This window comes from Macrotis lagotis, chromosome X (genome assembly GCF_037893015.1).
Source record: "Macrotis lagotis isolate mMagLag1 chromosome X, bilby.v1.9.chrom.fasta, whole genome shotgun sequence".
Lineage (NCBI taxonomy): Eukaryota > Metazoa > Chordata > Mammalia > Peramelemorphia > Peramelidae > Macrotis > Macrotis lagotis.
In genome coordinates, this window is record NC_133666.1 from 78,193,620 (window position 1) to 78,219,264 (window position 25,645).

Genomic DNA, 25,645 nt, shown 5'->3' on the forward strand with positions numbered 1-25,645 from the left:
GAGGAGTGGACCCAGGGAGCCCATTTGAGTGACTACTGCCTGCTCAGCAAAGAGCTTATGTCCTGGGAGGAGCATCACGAAGACTTGGAAAGGTAAGAAAGGACAGTGGGCCCTCCTGGATCAGAGCTGGGAGTTGCCTTAGTCATGTTTATTTAAAGGCTAGGCTTCCAACCTTAAGTGGACTTTCTTCATGATGACTCTCTGTGCCATTGACAGCACCTTCACTTGGTGGGCTAGCCACATGGATCATCTTGGGGATTCTCTGAGTCCTTGAAGCCTCCGGCTAGAGAAAGGCAGCCCCAGGATGATCCAAAAAGGTCTGGCCTCAGACACTTAATAATTACCTAGTTGTGTGACCTTGGGCAAGTCACTTAAACCCAATTGCCTTGCAAAGAAAAGAAAAAGATGATCCAAAAAGGGAAGCTTTGGAGGCTGATGCCCACCCAGTCCATAAAGCCTTCCCTAAGTCAGATTATGAGGGTGTTGATGCTCTTTAGCTTTTCCCTACTACTGAGCTGAGACAATAGTCCTTGAGCTGAAGACCCTTGGCCCTCAATTGATGATATTATTCCCCTCCCCCAAAGCAAACCAACCCCTTTTAGGTCTCTGGTTGTCTGGATAACTGAAACTTTCTCTTGGAGGGTTGGGCCTGGAGTCAGGAAACCTGAGTTTAAACCCTCTGATATGGACTCTTCCTATCTATGGGACACTGGGCAAATCCCTGCACCTCTGGCAGCCTTTTGCTTCCTAACTTGGATGAGAGCATATCCTTCTTTGGCTGCCTGCCTCAGGGGATTCCTGTCAGGCTCCATCTTTTTCTGTCTCTTGACGACTTCTCCCCCTTTCTCTGAGGCCCCCTTACCTGCTTTAGGGTCTTTGATGAGCTGAAGTGTGTCCCCGGCTCTTCCGTCTACTGTGAAACAGATTCTACTCTCTGAGTTTGGCAGCTGGATCTCAAAATGTGGATCCCCATCCACTGGAAGACAAAAAGACACCTGGTCCAACCTAGGCAGGGTGCAATGGAAGCCACTAGGGGCTTCTTACCCCTTCTGGCCTCCCCTTTCCAATAGAGAGCAAACATCTGACTTTCCTCACCTGAAGAGGAGAAGGTAAAAAATGATGGGGATTTCGGAAGCTCCCATTGAATCCCTGAGAATTTAAAAGAAGGAAGAGGGTTACTTAAGTCCCCAATTTAACTCCTTGTTGGAGTATTTGGACCCGTGTGTACCTGTGTATTATGTGCTAGGTCTTCAAGATTCTGTCCTGAGGCAGAGTGTGTCTTGCTTTGCTTGCAAATCTGGGACAGCTTGAAAGGTTAGGCCCTGCAAGCCTAGCTAGCTTGTTAAGTTGCCTAGGGGGAAGTGGAAACTAGCCCAGAGAGAAGTCAAGACAACAAATGCACCTCAACTCTGCCAAATGCCCCAAGTCTTTTGCTCAGGTCCCAGAGAGCCAGAACTGAAGCAAGGTACCCAGAGATGAGTTGTTACAGAGAGAGAGGAACAGTAACTCAGAGACCTAGCAACCCTACTAAGCCCCAGAGAAAGGCATCAAACATCAGTCACAGAGATATTCTGAAACTCATGGAGAAATTGCTAGGGGTGTGTGTGTGTGTGTGTGTGTGTGTGTGTGTGTGTGTGTGCGCGTGTGTGTGTGTGTGTGTGTGTGTGCATGCCTATGCGTTTGTGTGTATGTGTTTGTATTTGTCAGTATGTGTGTTTGGACACATGTATATGTTTTTGTGTTTGCATGTGCATGTCTTTGTACACACGTGTGTTTACAATATGTGATATTGTGTATATTTGCTATGTACCCCACCCATAATTACAGAGATGACCAGAGAGACCAAAGGACCCATAGATATCTAATTTTTAAGAGACCTCTAGATGCATGAACAATAGAAGCACACAGCAGATGACATTCAACAACTCAGAGACATGAAGAGACATTCAAAGTTCCAGAGAGCTACAAGAGATATCCAGAGAAATGAAGGGAATCATGAAAAGACTCAGAGATGCACAGAGATAATCAATTCAGACCCTTAGAGAGACATATTGACATAGAGCTTCAGGGAAATGACATTGAAAGTTGGGGTTCTGAACCTGAAGGGGCTAGAGAGAAGGGTTCCTGCTGAGGGGCAAAAGCAGGGAGAGCCTGTCAAGACTGGAACAGTGACTTACCATGGCTGCTGCCTTGGTTGTGTGGGTTGGGGAAGGTGTAGATATCTGGAGGCTTCAAGGACTCAGAGAATCCCCAATCTGATCGGCTTTCTAGAAGTTGACTTGGCTCCTTAGGGAGAACAAGGACCCTGAGGATTTCAGGTGTGTTTAAGTTAGAGGGAGGTGTGGGGCTCAGGATAGAGGTAGGTGACCTAGGTTTGGGGGAAGACTGGGAGTTTGGACCAGATTGGGCTGGAACACTGAGACTGGGATACAGTAGGACTCCAGTTTGGGGGAGAGATGGGGGACCAAGTTGGGAAGGAGATGAGGTGCTAGGATGCCATACCATTGCAACATTAGGGGCTGCTGTGACATTTTGGGAAAATAGACTGGCAGATCTGGGGAATGATGGGGAGTTCAGTCTATGGGAGAATGGCAGATTCCATTTGGGGAAAGTACGCTGGGATGGAACACTTGAGTTAGATTGTGACAGAGGTTGGTCTTTTGGGGGAGATGAGGAACTGGGTTTGTGGAGATTGAATGTCAGATTTTGGGGATCTGAGGGACCAGGTCTGGGAGGAAACTGGGAGCTAGACTTAGAGGAGGACAAGGGAGTAGATTTGGGGGAAGGGAGCAGGATGTTTAGTTTGGGAGATGATGGGGCTCGAGTTCTGGCAAAAGAAAGATGGCCCAGTTTGGGGAAATCAGAAGAGTTGGAGTTGGGTTTGGGGGGACCTGGAGAAATTTGTTTTTGGGAAGATAATGAAATGTTATGATTTAGCTGAATCAGGGAGCCAGTTATGGGGAGAGATGAAGAAACAGTTCTTGGAGGAGATGGGGAGCTCAGGGGCTGATTCAGGGCTACCAAGATGTTAGGGCTCAGGTTAATTTGGGTGCTAGGTTTAGAGGTAGTTAAGGAGCCAGATCTAGGGGAAGCCAGGGAGCCAGAATTATACCAAGATGAGTTGTTTGGTTTGGATTGCAATAGCGCTCCAGTTTGGGGGGAGGGCAGGAGTGATGGGATGATAGAACTCAGATGGGTGATGGGGCTCATTCTGGGAGGAGGCAAGGAGACAGTCTTGGGGAATGGAAATGCTGTGGGTTTCATAGACAATGGAGCCCCAGGAGCTGGATGCACCCAGGGGACAGGCAGAGTCAAATTCCTTTTGGTTACTCTGGGGTTCCCCACTTTGGCTGTGGAGAAGAGCCCAGGTGAAATGGTAGTGATTTTTGCTTCCTGGAGCAAAGCCTCAGTGGGACCAGTAAGAAAAGGAGGCCTTAGGGTCTTCCCAATAGCCATGGGCTGGTCTATGACTGGCAAAGCTGGATGTGGCCTCTGTTCCCCTTTGGCTTCCTCCTCTGGTTTCACCACAACAAGGGAGGTCAGGGGTGTCACAAAATGGAAATGCAAAGAGAGGTTGAGGGCCTTTTCGACCAGCAGTCTGCGGGAGTTTGAGTCATTGGCTCCAAGGCGGGCCTCTAGTAAGCCCTGGATGGTCACATAGGCCCAAAGACGCTGGAGGAAACCTTGGCCCCGGTTGAGTTCCCTGTGGGACAGGCAGCCAAATGCTGGCTCCCTTCCCCTGGCAGCCTCCTCCCTCCGGGCTGCTGTGAGCAGGTGGTTGTGGGGGCCCCGGGCCTCCAGGTGGACTAGGAGCTCAGGCTCTCCCTGCCCTAGCTGGCCCACCACCACCAGCTCAGAGCCCCTGAAGTAGTGGGGGAAGCAGCTTCCTGATGGGTTGGCCCTCCCAGGTCGCCTGGCCTGGTATTGGAGTCGGATGTCAGACAGCAGGGGGTAGGCGATGCGGTCATAGAAGCCTTTGAGCTGCAGGGCAGGATCTTGGTCCTCTCGGATGTGGTGAGCAGTGCCTCGGTTCTCCAGTGAGAGGCGGCGTAGGAGGGCCAGGTCAGCGTCATCACCCAAAGCTAGGCCAAACAGGGCTGCCTGACTAGCCAGGGCCTTCTGGGCATTGGCAAGGATGTGGGCAGGTGAGGTCACTCCTGCTGTGGGTTCCCCATCCATGAGGAAGATGACCAAGCGAGTCTCTCCTGAGGGCCCTGTAACACTTTGGTTCAGTATAGAGGCTGCCGCCAGGAGAGCTGCATTCATATCTGTCCCTGGGGAAGGCAGAGACCTGGCATGAATAGCTAGCTCCCCAACTCCCACCATACCCCCTTTCCCTTAGCTTGCCTGTTGCCTCCAGGGTGGGCCACAGCACCCCCCTTCTAATGGACCCTCCTGCAGAAAGTCTTCCAGGACTGCTGTTCCACCTTCTCCTGGCAAGGTCCCCATCTGTGTTATAGAAATTCCAAGCTTCTCTTTGCCTCATTCTCTTAGACCTCCAGCCTATTTCATTCTTCAGCTAGCTCTTGGGGTTGTCTCATCTCTCTGGACAGACAGAGTTAGTCACTCTTCATCATCTCTCAGGCTCTGGTTTTCCATTGGGTGTTATCATTCCTGGCACCCTAGTCAACTGTGATGGGATTGAGCTCCCTTCATTTCTTATCCTCTGTCTCATGAGGCTGACACTTTTACCTCACCAGAGGGCTGTGAGGGATTGAGCTATCCAACAACCATCCTATGAGCTCCCTATCCCTTCTTGTTCTCAAATGGCTCTATTTTTGTGATACAGAGGGGCAAAGTGAGGTCCAGAGAGAGCTGGAGAATGTCGGACTTCATGTCTGAGGGATGGAACTTTTGTAGTCATCCCTGGGGGGACTCAGGATCACAGAATGCCAGACAATGGGACCTTGGATATCACCTGCTCTGACTCCACTCCTCTTTGTAACCCCAGACCCTCCTCACCATCTTCTTATCCAGGGAGGAGATTTAGGGTCATAGAGAGGGAGAGTGTGAAAGCACAGAGAAACCAAGAAAATGTGAAGCTGAACTAAGGAAATTTTGAGGGCTATGACCTGTCAGAGGTCATATTGCAAACAGCATTGACTTCAGAGAGCTGATGCTTGGCAATCCTTGGAAAGGATTGAAATAGGGAGGGAGACCTCATATACGAACATCTGCCCGCCTCCATTCTGCCAACGTGGGACTTGGCCCTTTGTATGTTTGGAGGTGTGGCCTGAATGGAACCAGTAGTCTTCCAGATGTGGACAGTGTCAGAGAAGGTCACGATGTTGAAATAGTCCTCTGGACACAGCTCCCCCAGGATCACATGCATAGCTTTCTTCATCTGCAAGCAGTCAAGACATGGATAGAAAACCAGATTTAAGATCATGTTTCAGATTAGGAAGATGGGTGGCCTAGTGGTCAGAGTGCCAGCAGGTCCTGATTTCAAATTTGAACTCAGATACTTACTAGCTGTTTGGCAAATCACTTTACCTCATTTTCCTCAGTTTTCCCATTTGTCAAATGAACTGAATGAGATGGCAAACTACTCTAGTATCTTTGTCAAGAAAACCCCAAATAGAGTCATGAAGACAACTTAACAGCAATTACAACAATCTGTCATTCAGTCTTATTCTCTCCACCCCACATCTGCTTCACCTTAATTCATGCTTCCTACAGACAGCCCTTCCTGATGACCCTTAAGCCATGATGTTCTCTCCTTTCTTACTGATTCAGATTTAGAAGACTAAGAGCCATCTTCCAATCAATAAATACTCAGACATGAACAGGTACTTTTCAAGGGAAGAAATTTAAACTAGCAATAATCATATGAAAAAGTGTTCCAAATCACTAATAAGACAAGAAATGCAAATTAAAGCAATATTGAGGTTTCACCTTATCCCTTGGGTAAAGTTGGTTAAAAAAGGAAAATAACAAATGTTGAGGGACTGTGGGAAAACAGATGTACTTTTGTCCTATTGGGTCTAACTATGACTTGGTCCAGACATTCTGGAAAATAGTTTGGAACTCTGATCCCAAAGGTATTGCATTGTGCAAAAATATGTTTATTCTTTTTGTAGGAGACAGAAACTGGAAACTAAGCAGTGTCTACCCATTGAAGGATGGCTAAACATATTATTTTTTTTTTAGGTTTTTTTTTTTTTTTTTTGCAAGGCAGTAGGGTTAAGTGGCTTGCCCAAGGCTACACAGCTAGGTAATTATGAAATGTCTGAGGCTGGATTTGAACTCAGGTACTCCTGACTCCAGGGCCGGTGCTCTATCCACTGCACCATCTAGCTGCCCCCAAACATATTATGTTAATGATTCCAGGGCAGGTGCTCCATTCGCCGTGCCAGCTAACTACCCCCATAATAGCTTTTTAATTGATTTCCCAGTTTCCATTCCATATCCTAGAGTCAGGACAGTAGTTTAAATCCAGTCTCAGATACTTGATACTTACTAGCTACGTGATCCTGGGCAAACTACTTTTTTGTGATTTTTTTTCACATTACTACAATAACCTTGTGAAGGTAAATATAATCTCTCCTCCCTCCAAAGTGATAGAGAAACTTCAAAAAAAAATAAAGCGAGAGGAAAAAAATGTACTTCATTCTGTTTTCAGATGCTGTTGATTTTGTCTCTGGGTTGGGTTGCCTTCTTTATCAGAAGTCCATCAGAGAAGTTGCTTCAATATCTTTTTTGGCTATGGTTAATTGTATTTCCCTCCATTCTATTCCTCCCCATTCCCACTTATTCTTCTCTCTCTCTCTCTCTCTCTCTCTCTCTCTCTCTCTCTCTCTCTCTCTCTCCCTCTCTCTCCTTTCATCCTGTCCCTTCTCAAGCATGTGTTGTATCTGAGTACTCTCTCCTACAATCTTCCCTCTCTTCTATCACCTATCCCCACCTTCCTTCCTCCCATTCCCCCTTATCCCATCCCTTTCTTCTCATTTTTCTCTAGGATAAGATAGATTTCTACACCCTATTGAATATGTATGTTATTTCCTCTCTGAGCCACTTCTGATGAGAATAAAGGCTCACTCAATTCCCCCTCACCTTCCCCCTTCCACTCCATTGTAAAAGATTTTACTTGACTTTTATGTAAAATATCTTAGCCAATTCTACCTCTCTTTTCCCTTTCTCCCAATACATTCTTTTTTCCATTCATTGACTCCTTCTTTATAGTATATTATACCTTCATATTCAGTTCCTTCCTGTGCCTTGTTCATATATGCTTCTTCTAACTTCTCTAATAATTGAGAAAGTTCATATGAGTTATCAGTATCTTCTTCCCATGCAGGAATACAAGCAGTTCAACATCATTAATCCCCCATCATTTGCTCTTCCTATCTACCCTCTCTATGCTTCACCTGAATCCTGTACTTGAAGGTCAAACTTTCAGTTTAGCTCTGGTTGTTTCAGCAGGAAAGTTTGAAAATTCCCTATTTCATTGAATATTCATCTTTTCCCCCTGAAAGAGGACGTTCAGTTTTTAAAATTTTTTTTTTATTTAAGGAAGTGGTATTAAGTGATTTGCCCAAGGTCACACAGCTAGGCAATTATTGTTTGAGGCCGGATTTGAACTCAGGTCCTCCTGAGTCCAGGGCTGGTGCTCTACTACACCACCTAACAGCGCCAGATGTTCAGTTTTACTGGGTAGTTGATTTTTTTGCCTTCTGGAATATCATATTCCAAGCCCTGGGCAAACTACTTAACCCTGATTACCTCACTAAAAAATATAGTCTTAGCCAAGTTCTTTCTCTATTTCAGGACTTGAACTCATCAAGAGGCCAAAACTGTTGTCCTTTATTCTCAGAGGACCATTGACATCAGAGAGGTGATGCTATGACAAGCACATGAATTGGATTTGAGTGAGGGGAGATGTGCAAAGTCATCAGCCTCACTTTCTCCCCCAGAGTCATCTGGGTCCAATGGTCAGATAGGAATTGGGACGACTGGAGATGACCATGCCTGTGAGGCAAACAGGGTGGAGAGACTTGCCCAAAGTCTCACAGCTAGATTTGACTCATGTCCTCTCGACTCCAGGGTCAGTTTTCTATCCACTGCCCCATTTAGCTAACCTAAAGGACAACTAGATTGGCTATCTCCCTCTGTCCCTAATCATCTTGACCTTTATCTCCCTGTGAAGTGGGGTAGGGAAGAGTGCTTTGTGGCTCTATCTAGTCTGGTCCAATAATTACTCTTCTGGGAAGAACAAAAGAGAAACAAAATAATTTCTTCCTTTGAGCAGAATTATTTTAACTAATTAATATTTTACATTAATTTGAGCAGAAAACTAAAGTTTAGCCTACCCAGCTCCTCAGAGACTGAAGGCCCACTTGGAGTGGAGCTACCTGAACAGGCAAGAATTGGGTTTCCTTACTTTGGGAGGAGCCTTCTAACTTTGGAATCCTGTCTGTGCCCCCTAGAATAATCTTGGACTAGAATTCTTGAGAGATTTGTCCAATCTCCCTTCCTGGTGCTGCATTCCCCCCGCCCCCCAATAAGTGTTACCTGCTTCAGCTTTGTTCCTGTCATAGAGTCACTGACATCTATAACAAAGATGATTTTTTTGCGTAAGAGGAAGGCCTCTGGGGGCAAAATAGTGAACAAAATAGCCATCATAGATCTGGAGAGAGATTGAAAAAGACAGACACAATATTAGAGAGACAGAGACAGATATGAAGATAGATAGAGACAGAGAGAGAGGCTGAGGACAAATTAGGAAAGATGTCAACAGAGAACAGTAGAAGAAATCACAACAGCTTTAAGGTTTGCTCTTGGGATACTATATCATGACAATGGACCGGAATGGCAGCAAAAATGAATAACAGAAGGTAGGGGGTGGGAACTAGTGAGAAGAGGCCTAGAAAGGCATCATGCTTGTCCCACCCTCAACCCTTTTAAGAAGTCCTTAAAAGGAGACTGAGAACCTGATTCCAAGATTAGCAGATGAAATAATGTATACTGTGAGAGCCAGATTCAAGGTTAGGGGTGATGATGCTCTCAAGACTAACTGTGGTTGGGAAATATAGGCAAGTTTCCTTCAGTGCATTCCTGACTGAAGATCCAGATCACCTGCACATCACCAATGACGTCCTTCATAGTCACATCATACTGAATCACAAAGTCCCCCATGATGCCCCGACTGGAGTAGGCAACCTGTTCACTTGGTGTTGGTGTGAAGGTGACCCGTGCACAGGTCTCTTCCTTTTCAATCCTGGTGGACATTGGCAAGCCAGCCTCACCTGTGTGGGGGTGATCAATGATAAGAAGAAAGGAACTGCCCATCTCAGGCCCAGGGGCCTGGAAGGGAGTGAAATAAGGAGAGAGAGCTTGATCTTTTATTCATCCATTTCCTCCTCTCCAGGTCCTCATTTGACCTTTGACTTTGGCTATTAAACCTGCTGCTGACCCTTCCTTGTCCCAGTTGTCCACCAGCCCTCCCTGAGTCTGAACTCTTGACTTCATGCTCACCTATCTGGATTGCTGACCATTCCATGAGATGTTGGAAGGTGAATCTCATCTCTCCCATCCCTTCCCAGAGGACTGAGAGTTCCCTGAAGTTTGGGCTTTGTCCTATATAGTCTTCTTTTTCTACTTTCCTGATCCCCACCCCCACCATCCTCCAAACCCTTGGCTGCCTTTCAGTCAGTTAGAAAACAGCCAAACTGGAAGCAGATTTTATCCTCAAGGAGCTAACCTCAAACCTAGTATCAGGGTCAACAAGTAAATCACAGAATGGAAGGAAGGTTAGAAAGTGATGAAGAAAAAAAACCATGCCCTGGCCATACTTCAAGGTTTAATACACATCATGGATACTCCATATATTTTCTTAGGGGAACACAAGGTCCATCAAGCTCCAACTTCAGATGTCAGTGCTCATGCTGAATATTTCATAACCAACTCTTGTGAGACAGTCCAACTCTGAATAACCCAATTCTGGTGGAGCCACTAGTAGCCAGAAGGATTAGGAATTAGGGTTCATGTAGAAGGTTTTGAAGAAGTGAGAAGGGAGAGCATCAGTCTAGGTCTGGGGGACAACCTTGCAAAAGTTTGGAGTTGGGAGATGGGATGTTGTGTGAGGGAGGAGTAGCAAGTCAGGCAAGGTTGCTGGACCATAGCATGTGGGAAGGGAAGCAATGTGTAATTAAGCTGGAAAAAGAAAAAGGCCAACTGGTATTTATTAATATTAATGCCAGCTGGAATATTAATACCAAATTAATATTAATACCAAATAGAGGGGGAATTGTGGGTAGATATCACCCCATTAAAGTTCCAAATTGTACCAATCTCAAAAGAAATAAGAATAACTCTGAATTAGACAAACCAAAGTAGAAAGGGGAGCATGAGGCAGAGTGTGGACAGAGAAGGGGAAGTTCCAGCAGGGAGTACTCAAGGGAAGGAGCCCACTGATAGAAGAAGGGTTCTAGGCAAAGGTCTTCTTTGCCTGTGGAAGGAGGCTAGCATGACAGCATGCTAGAGGGCCTGTGGCAAGGGCCCCACAGAGGAGCAGGCCTGGAGTTCCTTGAAGGAAGGGTCTCATCTTGTTCATCACCTTCAGGACCAGGCAGAGCTTCACCCAAGCACTGGTTTCCCTACTTAGATATTGAGGCTAATGAAATGAACAAACCAAGGAAAACCATAACCAAATATTTTGGTTTGAGAGCTAGTCAGAGGGGTATCTAAATATAGGAATATCTTGAAGAGGGCAGTGATCTCCCTCCCTCACCCCCAACAAATCTGGGTTAAAGCCTTGAGAAAAAAATGCCTGGGTTACAAGGACTATAAGAGCACCAGAAGAAATGAAAAAAGGAGTACATGAGCAGCATACCATTGGATTCAGCAATATGACTACTAAGTCTGTATTTCAAAGAGATCCCCCAAAAGGGAAAAGAACCCCACACATCCAACACTGTATGATGATCAAGGATAGACTTAGCTCTTCTTAGTGATACAGTGAGCAGAGAATTCTAAAGGACTTGTGATAGAGAATGTCATTCACATTCCAAGAGAGAATCATGGAGTCTGAATGCAGAGCAAAGCAGACTATTTTCACTTCTTTTTGATTGCTTTCTTGCCTGTTCTTTCTCATGGCTCCCCCCTTTAGTTCTGATTCTTCTTTCACAATCTGACTAATCTGAAAATATGTTTAACATGATTGGATATCTATATCTATATCTATATCTATATCTATATCTATCTATCTATCTATCTATCTATCTATCTATATATATATATATCAGATTACTTGTTTATTTTTGCAAGGCAATGGGGTCAAGTGACTTGCCCAAAGCCACACAGCTAGGCAAACATTAAGTGTCTGAGGCTGGATCTGAACTCAGGTACTCCTGGCTCCAGGGCTGGTGCTCCATCCACTGTGCCACCTAGTTACCCCAGATTACTTGTTGATTGGAATTCAAAGTCTTAAAATTTTTTTTATTTATTTAAGGAAATGGAGTCACACAGCTAGTCAATTATTAAGTGTCTGAGATCAGATCTGAACTCAGGTCCTCCTGACTCCAGGACCGGTGCTCTATCCACTATATCACCTAGCTGCCCAGGAATTCAAAGTCTTACAAAAATGAATGCCCAAAATGATTTTTACATCTAATTGGAAAAAACTAAAATAATATTAACATAAAAAAAGAATCAAGGAGTACAAAATGGAATAGCTAGGAAGGTAACAATGGTAAGGAAAATTGATGCCTTATTACAGACAGTGAATAATCCTACACAAGAGCTACATGTCCTGAAATTTAGAATGGACCAGACAGGAAACCATACTGCAATGAGACAAGAGGGAATATTAAAATAAAACCAAAAGACTGGAAAAAACAGAAGAAAAAATGACCTGCAAAACAGGTCAAGGAAAAGCTATTTAGGAATCATCAGACTATCTGAAACCCAAAAACCAAAACAAAAATCTGAATACCATATATTAAGAAATTGTGAAATAAATTTGCTTATAATTCTGAGGACAAGAAGGCAAAGTAAAATTAAAAATAATCTAACGATGATCTCTAGAAAAAAAATCTGCCACTTGAAAACTCTTAGGAACTTCATAGACAAAATCCAGAATTTCCAGATCAAACAACAAAAATACCAGAAGAAATCAAAAAAAGAGAGTTCAAGCACAAAGGAATTACAATAGAGATTTTGCAAGATTTAATAGCTTTCACTATAAAGAAAAAGAGAGAACAATATTCCCCAAGAGAAAAGATAAAGCTTGACATCTAAAAATAATCTGTCCAACAAAAACAAATATAATCTTAAAGAACAACAAAAATGTAAACATGAATTTTTTATATGCTAATGGGGCATAAGAAACAGAAGACATATCTGTAAGAGAAAGGTACATAGGACAGAGGACCTGCGGGTGCTTTTGTTTGCTTCAATAGTCTTAGGAAAAGACAAAAAAAGAGAGTAACAGAACCTAGTCCTAGGGAAGAAAGGAGGAAAAAAGGGAGGGAAGTCACTACTATAAGAGAGATGCATAAGATGAATCATATCTATCCATAGAGGAAGTAATTGGGGGAATGGACATTCTACGAGTTTCACTTTCATCCAATACCCTGTCCTCTTAGCCCACACAAAGATTTTGGTATAGAAATACATTAAGCTTAAAAGGGAAATAGGTTCCAGGGAGGGGAAAAGAAGGACCTAAGAGGAAGGTAAGGTAGGAAAGGTAGGGGAATCATCATATGACCCTTAACCCTAACTGAAATACGAATCAAGAGTTAAAAAGAAAGGAAGAAAGAGTAAAACCTAGGATCAGGGCTAGGGGAATAAGAAAGAGGCCACTTCACTTATAGATTACATGTATCAGGCACACTCCCTCTCTATTATCACCTTCTAATGGTTTATAAGCAAAGAAAGGAAAGACTACAAAAGGACAAGAAGGAGAGAAATCCACATTTAATAGACATAATTTTAAACTAGAATGGTATGGACTTACTGTAAAACAGAAGAGAATCACAGAAGGGAGAAGTGAATCTGACAAGATGTTTATGGGAAACACAAAGATTCACACAGAGTTCAAATCAGCTTATGCTTGAGCTAAACTAGAAAAAGCAGGGTAAGCAAACATGATTTCAGATTAGCTTTCAATAAATATAGACATAATAAAGAGAAATAAGTAGGAGAATGACATTATGCTTCAAGGCACCATACAGACTGAATCAATAGCAATACTTAATATAGCATAGCATCTAAATGTTTAAAGGAAAAGTTAATTGAATTGGATGGAGAAATATCAAGTCAAACTGTAATAGAGGGGAACCCTAACCCCTTCAAAACCTAGACAAATCTAAACAAAAAATAAACAAGAAAGAAGTCAAGGGACTGAATAGAAATTTTAAAAAAATAGAGATGATAGATCTCTGACAATTACTGAATAGGAATTATTGTTCAGGCATTCAGTTGTGTCCAACTCTTTGTGATCCTGTAGACCATTATGGTCCATGAAGTGGTTTGCTATTGTCTTCTCCAGTGGATTGAAGTGAATGGAGTTTAAGTGATCTCTCCAGGGTCACCCAAGTAGTAAATGCCTGAGGTCAGAGTTGACCAGCACTCTAACCACTGAGCCATCTAGCTATATCAGAATGGAAATAGAAAGGAATTTATTTGTTTCTTAGCTGTACATGGCAGCTTTACAGAAATTGGCCATGTTTTGGGGTATAAAGAGCTGTTTATAAATATGGAAAGCAGGAATACTAAACACACAATTTACTGATCACAGTGCGATGATATTAAATACATTAAAGGGCTTTTAAACAATGAATTAAAAAGTGATTAGATATTAAATTTTCTGAAGAAGTAACGGATCAAAGAGCAAATTGTAGAAACAATAGAAAATTCATTAAAGAATGACAACATCTCAAAACTTATGGGATCCAGATGATGGAGTACTCAGGGAAAAATTTATATCTTTAAACAATTTCATCAACAGATGAGAGAAAGAACAAATCAGTGAATTTGGCACACAGTGAAAAAAAAAACTCGAACAACAAATAAAAAAATCCCCACATAAGCAATAAAGGAGAGATTCTGAAAATTAAAGAAGAGATTAATAAAGTTTAAGCAAAATGACCATTGAACTGATCAATAAAAGTCCAAGCTATTAAGAAAAATCACTAAAAAGATAAACAAATAATCTGATTAAAAAGAAAAGGAGGGGCAGCTAGGTGGCACAGTGAATAGAGCACTGGCCCTGGAGTCAGGAGGACCTGAGGTCAAATCCAGCTTCAGACACTTCATAATTACCTCTCTGTGCGACCTTGGGCAAGTCACTTAACCTCATTGCTTTGCAAAAAAAATAAAATAAAAAATTTTTAAAAAGGAGAGGAAATAGAATCCACAGCAGAGGAAATTATCGGAAACTATTTTGCTCAATTTTATTTTAACAAAACTAATAACTAAGAAGAAATACTTATAAAAATGTAGAATTCTAGATTAACAAAAAAAGAAGAAATAGACTATTCAGGTAACCCAATATCCAAAAAAGAAATTGAGTAAACCATGTATGAACTATCAAAGAAAAAGACTTTGGGATCAGATAGGTTTATAAATGAATTCTAACAGGCATTCAAAGAACATTCCATTATTACATAAACTATTTGCAATAATAAGTAAAGAAGGCACCCTTCTAATCCTTTTCTATAAGGCAAATGATACAAATATGATCTTGGTACTTAAACCAGGGAGAGATAAAGCAGAGAAAGAGGTCTATCAACTAATATCTCTAATAAACATGGATATTGTCCATACCCTTTGACTCAGCAGTGCCACTACTAGGCCTAGGCCCCAAAGAGATCAAAGAAAAAGGAAAAGGATTCATGGGTACAAAACTATTTTTTAGCAGCTTTTTTTGTTGTAGCCACAAAAGGGAAACTAAAGGAATCCACTTATTAGGGAATAGCTAAATATATTATGCTATACAAATGCAATGGAATAGTATTGTACTTTCAGAAATGTCAAAATGGACAGTTTCAACGGAAGCTGGCTGAATGAAAGACTAATAGAGTGGGAAGAGCAGAGCCGGGAGAATGATTTCTACACTAACAACAGCATTTTGGAGGGAAATGATTGAAAGACTTAGACCTGGTCAATGTCAGGATAAACCCTGGGTCTAGAGGACTAGAGCTCAAAAACACTACCTGCCTCCTACCAAAGAAGTGATAGACTTAAACTGCAGGATGATAAATACATTTTGGAACATGGCCAAAGCCAGAATTTGTTTTGCTGCAACACACAGACTTCTTATGAGGGTAGTTCTCTCTCCTCTTAGTACTAAAATAACCCTGTATGGGAGGAGTGGAAGTCATGGATCCTGTTTCTGTTTGCTGGTGCTGGTTAACTCCCTTTCTCCTTCTAGCCTCATGGTGGTGGAGGGTGGGGGTGGGTGGGGGCTTTAATCCCCTCCCCCCAAACTGTTCTGCCTCTAGCCCCTTCTTCCTCAATCCTTCTACCTCAGCTGATCACTCAATATTCCTGGATTCTAGAATTGCTTTGTTTCCTTTTGTTTTTCTCTGCAATCATGAACATTCCAGAGTTTAAAGAAGAGCAGAACAAGAAAATTGAATAGAGAAACTGGGAACCTGGACTCATTCTTACCATCACTCATGCCTGAAACTTGAAGTGTGCCAAAGCACTTTCCTGGGACCCCCACCCCCCCATCTGCCTGGATCTCAGATGGCCACCAGGGGCTGTGTAGATCCTTGACCTCTGCCTATCTGCTTTTTTTTTTTTTTACCCCTGTTAAGCCCAAGCCTACCCTCTCAAACTTATTGGAGCTTTATGACAAATTCTACAAAATGCTTTCCCAACTGATCATAGTAACCTTCCTCTTAGCCTCTTCAGATGACCACTGGGGCCACTGGTTTCCTTGCTTGCCCAAACCTGTGAATCTGGTTGCCTACTTTGCCACCTCCCTTTTGACACATACCTCTAATGGTGTTGGTCAGCATGTGGCTGGTTTGGAGGGGCAACACCTGGATGTAGTCAATGCCAGTCCTCTCGGATATGGTTATTTCCACACTGAGATTTGGTACCACTTGGCCAGGCCTGACACTCACAGCATGCTGGTATTTGCCCAGGAGGCAAGGGAGCAATTTCTCATAGGTCAAGGCGAATGTCACCTCTCCCCCTACAGCTACATTTGTGGAAATTTTGAACTTCTTGACTTCTTCCTCTCTGGGGATAGAGGAATGATGGGAAGGTTACAGGAGAAATGAATTGGCATTATTCATCCCTGAACTTAATTCACCCCCTAGTCACTTCCTTTGTTCACTCCTTCATTCATTCAGTCCTATAGAATTCATTCATTTTCCTCAGAGTTTCATGAATTTGTTCACTCACAATTGGCTCACTCATTTTACTCTCTAGTTATTTACCAACTCTTGTATGCAATCATGTACATATTTATTTAGTTGGTTAGCTATTCATTTTATCATTCATATTCTTTTTATTTATTTAAGGCCATGGGGTTAAGTGATTTGCCCAAGGTCCCACAGCTAGGCAATTAAGTGTCTGAGGCTGAATTTGAACTCAGGTCCTCCTGACTCCAGAGCCAGTGCTCTCTCCACTGTGCTACCTAGCTGCCCCCATTCATATTCTTTAGCAACAACTCACATGACCACAGTGCTTTAAGATTGATTCCATCATTGAAAAGTTCCAAATCCTGTGCTCAGTCCAACTGTGGCACCTGACCCCAGGAGGAGACACTTTTCCCCAACCCCAAAGATAGAGCTTCAGAGCTAGAAAAATTAGAAGCTGTTGATTTTATAATAACCTCTCCTGGAGGAAGCAAAAAAGCAACAAATCTCCACCCCCCCCCCCCATGCCCGGTCTGTATTTGCCTACAGATATTTAAGGGGGGGGCAAGGATACTTTATTTTGGAAGTCCAGTGGGAAGAGGGAAATGAAGGAAATGATAGGGACACATTTCCAGGGTCATGCAAATCAGTGATGTTTACAAGCCCAATTCAGGCTACATGGACTTTGGTGAAGCCAGAGCTACTATAAGACAGACTTTAGACTATGATAGATTTGTAAAGAATTTGAAGTCTTACTGGCTGGTCACATGGGCAGCAGTCTGTCCTTGTTTCCTGGCTTCCTTGTACATTTTCTTAGCCTGGTGCTTCTCTTTGACTTCAGCGGTGTAGACTTTGCCATTGATGGTCCTGATGGGGAGAGGGAGTCAAGGAATTACTAGACTTCACTGGCCAAAGGTAGATTTGCTAGCCTCTTTTAACCAAATGATACCAAGCTCTTCACTGAGGCCTCATTAATCCTCTTTTTTCTACTCCAATCAACTGATAAGTAAACTTGATGTAGAGAATTGTGAGTATAGCAGAAGCAAAATCTGTTAAAGGGGTGAAGATTCTGCCTCCCTTGGCCACTGTTGATTGTATCCTGTCTCCCCTTGACCCTGTTGTTTGTACCTTATCCTCTATTTCCCTCTTCACTTAATTTACTTGACCTTGGCCTGGACACTGGCAGGCAGGAAATGACGTGTTAAAATTGTACATCAAGTATCTTGAGACAGGAAGACTGGCACGTAGATTGCTATTGGAGGTTACCTGGCTCCAAGGTGAAAGACCACACCCCAAGCACCACACTTGGTCCAGTCTCCAGTGGAGGGGTACTTAACAGGAAGTGGAGCCCCTTAGACTCTCTTGCTTCTTCCAGCCTCCCATCCAGAAGGATGGGCCTTCCTCTGGTTCTTCCTTAAACCATGTGGAGCTCCATGGGCTTCACCATGAGGCCTGATTAACCCAACACTCATGGCTGCCTGCCATTTTCTCTTTCTTCCTCTCTTTCTCTCTCTCTCTCTCTCTTCCTTTCCAAACTTCAGCTGTGCCTGCCAGCTGACCTGCCAAGATTAATTAGCAATCCTTGTAGTCTTTTCTTTAAGCTCTTCTTTTTAAAATTTTTTTAAATATTTATTTAAGGCAGTGGGGTTAAGTGACTTGCCCAAGGCAATTATTAAGTGTCTGAGGCTGGATTTAAACTTAGGTCCTCCTGAATCCAGGGCCAGTGCACTATCTCTTTAAACTCTTCTTTTTATTTTATTTTATTTTATTTTTCTAATTTTTTTATTCTTGTTTCGTACAAATTTTTTTTACATTAATAAAATATACTTGTTTACAAGTAAACAAAATACCCCTCCCCCCATGAATATAGATAGACTTGCTTGGGCGAAAAAGTAAAGGGGAGAGAAAAAAAATTAAAATTAAAAAAATAATAGTAATAATTGTAGGTATGGCCAGGTGGCGCAATGGACGAAGCACCAGCTCTGGAGCCACGAGCACCCGAGTCCATATCCAGCCTCGTAAACCCAATAATCACCCAGCCATGTGACATGCAAGCCACCCGATCCCCACTGCCCTGCAAAAACCAAAAAGAAGAAAGAAAAGAAAAAAAAAGACCCAAAATAAAATAAAATAGTAATAATAGTAGGGGTGGCTGGGTGGCAGACAGAGCATTGGCCCTTGAGCCAGGAGCACCCGGGTACGAATCCGGCCTCAGACAACCAAAGATCATTCTGCTATGTGGCTCCAGGCAGGCCACCCAGCCCCACTTGCCCTACACCCTCCCCCAAATAATAATAACAAAAAATGTGCTTCAGTCTTTGTTCCAACACCATCAACTCTGTCGTGAGTGGATCACATTCTTTATGATAAGTCCATCACAAAAATTACTTCCATATTTTTCCAACGTTGCCATTGCTGACCGCAACTCCCTCCTTTCTTATTTCTCCACTACCGTGTACTGTATTTTCTCTCTCCTTTCACTCTGACTCTGCTGTAGGGTCACTGAGTGGCGCAGCAGACAGATCCCTGGTCCTGGGGCCAAGAAGCCCTGAGCCCCCATACCACCCCTTAGGCCCAGAATCCACCTGGCCTTATGGTCCTGGGCAGGCCATCCAGTCCCAGTCCCTTGCAGGAAGTAAAAAAGAAAATGTGTTATATCTGAACACTGTCCCCCCCATGGTCCATCCTCTCCTCCTTTATTCACATCCCCACCCCTTCCCCCTGCTCCCCCCCTCCTTCTTACTCCAGATGTCTATACCCCATTGAGTATATTTGCTGTTTCCTCTCCTAGCCATCTCTGATGAGAGCAAAGGTTCCCTCATTCCCCCTTGCCCCCCCCCTTCCATATCATTGCAATAGCTCATTGTAATAAAAAAAAATCTTATTATGTGAAATATCTTGGACTATTCCCCCTCTCCTTTTTCTTTCTCCTTTTCCATTTCCCTTTTTTTTCCTATTGACTCCATTTTTACACTATATTTTATCTTCAAATTCAGCTTTCTCCTGTGCTTCAACTATAAAAGCTCCCTCTACCTGCTCTATTAACTGAGATGGTTCATATGAATATTATCAGTATCATTTTTGTATACATGCAGTTCATCCTCATTAAGTCCCTCATATTTCCCCCCCTCCTCCAATCTCCATGCTTCACCTGAGTCCTGTATCTGAAGATCAAAGCTTCTGTTCAGCTCTGGCCATTCCAAAAGGAATCTTTGAAATTCCCCTGGTTCATTGTAAGTCCATCTTTTTCCCTGGAAGAGGACATTCAGCCTTGCTGGGTAGTTCATTCTTGGCTGCATTCTAAGCTCTTTTGCCTTCCGGTATATTGTATTCCAAGCCCTACAAGCTTCCAATGTAGATGCTGCTAAGTCCTGAGTGATCCTGATTGCAGCTCCACGATATTTGAACTGTGTCCTTCTGGCTGCTTGTAATATTTTCTGTTTGACTTGGGAGTTCTGGAACTTGGCTATAATATTCCTGGGGGTTGGTTTTTGGGGATCTCTTTCTCAGGGGGGATCGGTGGATTCTCTCCATTTCTATTTTGCCCTCTGCTTCTAGAATATCAGGGCAATTTTCCTGTAGTAATTCTTTGAAAATGATGTCAAGGCTCTTTTCCTGAACATGGCTTTCAGGTATTCCAATAATTTTCAAATTATCTTTCCTAAGTCTGTTTTCCATATCAGTTGTTTTTTCAATGAGATATTTCACATTTTCTTCTAATTTTTCACTTTTTTGGTTTTGAAGTATTGATTCCTGATTTCTGGTAAATTCATCAATCTCCCTGAATTCTATTCTTTGTCTGAAGGATTTATTCTCCTCAGAGAGTTTTCTTATCTCTTTTTCCATCTGGCCAATTTTGCTTTTTAAAGCATTCTTCTCCTCAATAACTTTTTGAACTGTTTTATCCATTTGACCTAAGCTGTTTTTTAGCATGCTATTTTCTTCAGCATTTTTCTGGATTTCCTTGACTAAGCTGCTGACTTCATTTTCATGTTTTTCCTGCATCTCTCTCCTTTCTTTGCCCAGTTTTTCTTCCAACTCCCTCATTTGATTTTCAGAGTCTTTTGTGAGCTCTGTCATAGCCTGAGCCCAATTTCTGTTTTTCTTGGGAGTCTTCAGATGTAGGAGCTTGTGCTTCCTCATCTTCAGACTGAGTATTTTGATCCTTCTTGGGCTCATTTGCAAAATATTTCTCAATGGTCTTCCTCTTATTTCTTTGCTTGTTCATTTTCCCAGCCTAAGCCTGTTTTTTTGGGGTGTTTCCTGAGCTTTTGGGACACTCCCACAAGGGTCTCAGTGTGTGAGGTTCTGTCCTCCCTCCTGGTCTGTGAATGAACATAAGTGCCCCCCTCTGCCATGGGGCCGAGGTGGGGGGGCCCTGTTGTTCTATGGGGGGGCCTAGACTGGGATCAGGATCTGAATGTGGTCAGAGCCCCAGAGTCCTGTTCCAGAGGCAGAGGACAGAGCTCGGCAGTCTCTCTCTCTTCACTCCCCTCCCTCAGCTCAATGGGCTCATGCCCTGGGAGCTCCTGCTTACTGGCTCCGCCTGCTTCTGTTTCCTGGATTTGGGCTGCCGAAAGACCAAGCTGCTGTCTGTGTGCCCTGAGGGCTGGGCTCCACGTGCTCACCCCAGCAGAGGTCCCCCACTGTTCCCCCACTTTGTGCCCGGTGCTCCTCGGGGTGCAGCTCAGGAGACTCCCCCGCTGCTGGGAGCCGCAGCTCCCAGTGCCCTGGGGCTGCCTCCACAAGGCTGAAGTTCTTTGGCTCTGGCGGGCCACCCCTCTGGCGGGCCACCCCTCCGACCCCGGGGAGCAGAGCCTTTCTGCTCTTTTCCAGGTTGCCTTGAGTAGAACTGCCTCACTGGGTCCCTTTGTGGGTTCTGTCTCTCAAAAGTTTAGTTAGAGTCCTTAGTTTATGAGTTTTTATCAGAGAGCTCCTAAGACTCGATCCCTTCATGTCGCCATCTTGGCTCTGCCCCCCTAAACTCTTCTTAACTTTCCTATCACTTTCTTATGTGTTGTAACTTCTTTAATAAATCTCTATTCTTTCCACACCTGCATTCCCGGATTTGAATAGTGATTCGTCACAGGCTGATAATCGAACTCAAGCTAGTGGCTACAAACTGAGGCTCAGAGAGTTCACTATCCCAAAATCACACAGAGATTTCTGTGGAAATAATACCTTAACTAGATGGTCTCTGAGGGACTTTCCATTTGTGCTATTGGATGATACCTATTTTCTCTTTATGCTAATAATTATCTCATCTTTCTCCTGACTCAAGAACCTTTCAAGACTCCATTTTGTACATAAGATAAAATTCATACTCCTCAACTTCCCCCAACTGGTCTCAATCTCTTTTTCTGTTCCCCAACTTCCAGGCAGATTGATCCCTATCCTGTCTCCTCTCCGCTCCAACTCCTTCTATTTCCATGCCTTTGTAAAAAACTTGCCCAGTCAATTCTTGTTTGTAGACCGGTTTCCTCCTCCAAACCAAATCCATCCTTCAAGGCTCAATCCCCAAACCCTCTTTCTTTGGGAATGCTTCTCTGAGAACCGAAACAAATCCTCCCCATAACCCCTACTAATTCAATCTTCTAATAAACATACCAACTGTGTGCAGAGGACTATGGGACATGATTGAGGAGACAGGAGATTCCCCCTATGCCTTCTCATTAAGTCTACTAACTTGCCACTCAAATGCATAGTAAGGTTGAGATAGCAATCGACAAGAACAAGAGGCAGCCAGAGGTAGTGGGAAGAGGACTCAAGTGTGAAGAAGGAAACTCAGCCTTCCTGATTCTGACCCTTATTGGCTATGTGACTAGTGAAAAGTACCATCACCTTTGTATGCCACCTGGCCCTGGAGTCAAGAAGACCAAAGTTCAAATTTGACCTTCCTGGTTGTGTGACCCTGGGCAAATCACTTCACCTCTGACTGGGAAATGGAAAGAAGAATGGTACCTAACTTGCAGTGTTGTTGTGAGGATCAAACGAAATCATATTTATAAAAAAGGCTTAAGGGGCAGCTAGGTGGCACAGTGGATAGAGTACTGACCCTGGAGTCAGCAGAACCTGAGTTAAAATTCAGCCTCAGATACTTAACTGTGGGACCCTGGGCAAGTCACTTAACCCCATTGCTTTGCAAAAACCAACCAACCAACCAACCAAACAAACAAACACAAAGGCTTAGTGTAGTGCTTGGGAGACAATAAGTGCTTATTCCTTCCCTTCCTCTCCCTAGAAATGGCAAGAAAAATACTTATAACTCACAGGTAGAAGTGAAGAAATCTCAAAGCATTGTCTACTCAGAATCTGGGTACCTAAGAAGCTTTGTTCATTTGTCTTATTTCCTCTCTGAATTCTACCCAGTAAAAGTAGTAAGATGAAAGATTCAGAGAAAGCCAAAATCAACTCATAAATTGGGCAAATTGGTCTTTTTGAAACTCAAATATGTCCTTGGAGCCTTCCCAGCCTAGGGAAGTGACAGCTAGGGCCACAGGGCCTGATACACCATGGGAGCTTAACAGAGGCTTATCTAATGACTGTCTCTGTCTCAGTGTTTCTCTCCCTCCCTCTCCCTTCTCCATCTTTCTCTACTTTTTCTCTCCTCTCTACTGTCTCTCTCTTTCCTTCTCTCTTTCTCTATGCCCCCCCATCTCCTTCTCTCTGACTCTTTTCTGTCTGTCTGTCTCTTCTCTCCACCAATGCACTCTCTCACCAGGGGGGGAATAGAATCAATTTTTGGTACCCTTTCTCCAGTGGTCCAGAACAGGCCTCTCTCTGTCTGCTGCTGGCCTCAGAAGTGGGTGGATGGATCTGGAGGGCATGTACCTCCCTGACCAGAAAAGGCAGGTCTCTGGCCTCCACATAGAGAGAGCTCTGTGTACCACATTCAAGGCCATGCTGACAGAAGACACAAGTCCTCTCAGAAGGGGAGTGATTAAACTGGATTTATTTTAAAATCTTGTGGATTGACTTCACCCAAGTTCTCTCTCCTTGGCACTTGGGGCCTTCCTATATATCACCCACCCTTTCTGCTAATAGTATCTCTTCTCCCTTCTTCCACTTCTTCCTTCACTCCATCCAGGCTAGGCACAGACTCCTAAGATTTATAGTGGGGAGGGGCTTGTGAAACTTCCTCATCTAAGCCAACTGGCTCATTTCTGTAAGTGGAAAGAGGAAAGAGTAGGGCTGGGTCCACTGGGGCCGGGGATTTGGGATTCTAGGCTGACAAGACTGAGAACACCTTGGGTACTCTAGAATCCTATTCCTCAGTTTAGAGAACAGGAAACTGAGCTCAAGACGGGAAGAGACTTAGGCAGGATCTCCTGCTTAGGAGACTGGGGAATCAGAGATTCCTGGAATCTCTCTTGGAAAGGATTTTGGAAGTTGTTCAGGCCCTTCTTGCAAATCCTGAGTCACTGTGCCATCTGGCACAATGGATAGAGTACTGGACCCAGAATCAGAAAGGTCTGAGTGTGAATCCAGCTGTGAGACCCTGGGTAAGTCAGTTTACCTCAGTCAGCCTCAGTTTCTTCAGCTGTAAAATTGATTGGTTGGTTTTTGTCCTTCGTTATCGAAGAAGACCAAAACTACATCACTACATTGGAGATAAATTACTGTATATCCGACTGTGTCTGATCAGACCAATACAACCTGGGAAGGTTCTACTACAGAACTCTAGGGGGTGCTCACTCTAAACTTATATATGTCACATTTCCTTTGAGGTGCTTCCATTCTATTTTCCTCATGGAGCACAGCACCCTCACTGACAAGAGCATGCCATAGTGGGTGGTCCTGTGCCAGTGTCAGATGTTAGTAAGAACCCCTACCTTCCTGGGTAGAGAAATTACAAATGAAAAGCACTTGTAATCCTTAAAGTATGACAGAAATACTAGTTATTATTATTATTATTATTATTATTATTATTATTATTATTATTATTATTATTACCTTTGAAGGTACCTCATTTGTTTTTTGTGCAGTCCATAAGTTACCTTCCTGTTGCTCCTAATTCTTCCCTATGGTTAATTCCTCTAGATAATCATTTAAAGATTACTGTCACATCTTCCTGACTTCTAAATGTACTCTTTCCAGTGGTTCAGCTCTTTAGTTCCTCCAACTCATGTTGCTGCTGATGAGAATGATAGTTGTTTTGATCTAGGACTCTCAGGTTCATTGGAGAGACATATCTGGTAATATTGTCCCAACAACCCTAGGAGGGAGGCCCTATTACAATCTCCATTTGACCCACTGAGAAATGTTTGCTGAATTGAAATTGTTCAGTTCAGTTCAGTGCCCATCCTTGTTGCCCGAGCTTGTCAGTCTTCTCCCCCCACAACTAAAATTTGCAAACAAAACTGTCTTCCATCTTTCTAGGCCACCACAATCCCAACCAGAGCCTTTGAGCTCCAAGTTTCAAGCCTTCCAGTCCCCCCCCCCCCCGCCCCCGCCAAGATACTCACATGGTAAAGTTGGAAATGAAGGCCAGGTTGGGTAGATCCAGATCAAAGAAAGCTTCCTGGGTGTCTGAGTGTGGATTTGTCATGACAGATGCGACCTGGGTGTAGGCATAGCGGGACACAATGGTTGAGTGGATGGAGAAGTGTGTCACTGTAAGCTAGAGGATGAGAAACCGAGAGAAGTTGGCTTGGAGGTGTGGACCCAAGGAATGGATTGACAGGTCCCAAGGAGTCAAAGAATCTGAGACTCAAATTTTTCTTCAGACCTTCTAGACTCCAAATTCCTCAGACCCCCAAGTCCTAGAATGTTAGGAATGGAAGGGACCTGTGGGGGCCCAAGACTCCTGTGGCATCTTTGTGTTCCCTCTGATGGCCATGACCTTGGACACACTCTCCTAATCGTGGATGAGGACACAGAGGGCATTTGGCTCAGTCAAGCTTGGATGGGAGTTTGGCTCAGTGAAGACATCTGCTGGAGTCTCTGGGGGGGTGTGTACTCACCTCTTTGTGTGCCAGGAGGCTCCCCAGGACATGCCTGAAACTCAGAGCAACAAATATTGCCAGAGAGAAGCTGCGACCCCCCTGGACTCTCGGGAGCTTCATCCTCTCAGCCTCTCTGAGCTGGGCCAGCAAGGTTCTGGAGAGCAGACTGGAAAACATAGACATTTTTTAAAAACCCTTTTACACTTGGAATCCAACAGGAATTTTCCTTTGATCCTCCCTTCTCTTAAGGGGGCAGGAGTTGGACAAGAAAAAGCCAACAGCCTTCTCAATGAAGCTTTCATTTCGAAACAAGCAGGCATTGTCCAACTCGCCAGCAGAGAGGCCCTGTCTCTGGATGGGACTCACTCCTCCTCCTCCAGCTCTCAT

General features: G+C 43.7%; 1 protein-coding gene across 1 annotated transcript; it reads right to left on the bottom strand.

Moving 5' to 3' along the window:
* Positions 1-233: 233 nt before the first annotated feature.
* ITIH6 (inter-alpha-trypsin inhibitor heavy chain family member 6) lies at positions 234-25,645 on the bottom strand. Its single transcript, XM_074201873.1, is given in 14 exon segments — positions 234-283; positions 863-976; positions 1,096-1,149; positions 2,178-2,286; positions 3,331-4,274; positions 5,173-5,344; positions 8,512-8,578; positions 8,580-8,626; positions 9,076-9,245; positions 15,944-16,191; positions 17,070-17,180; positions 24,779-24,933; positions 25,277-25,396; positions 25,538-25,645. Coding segments are annotated over 14 exon segments (2,469 nt in total).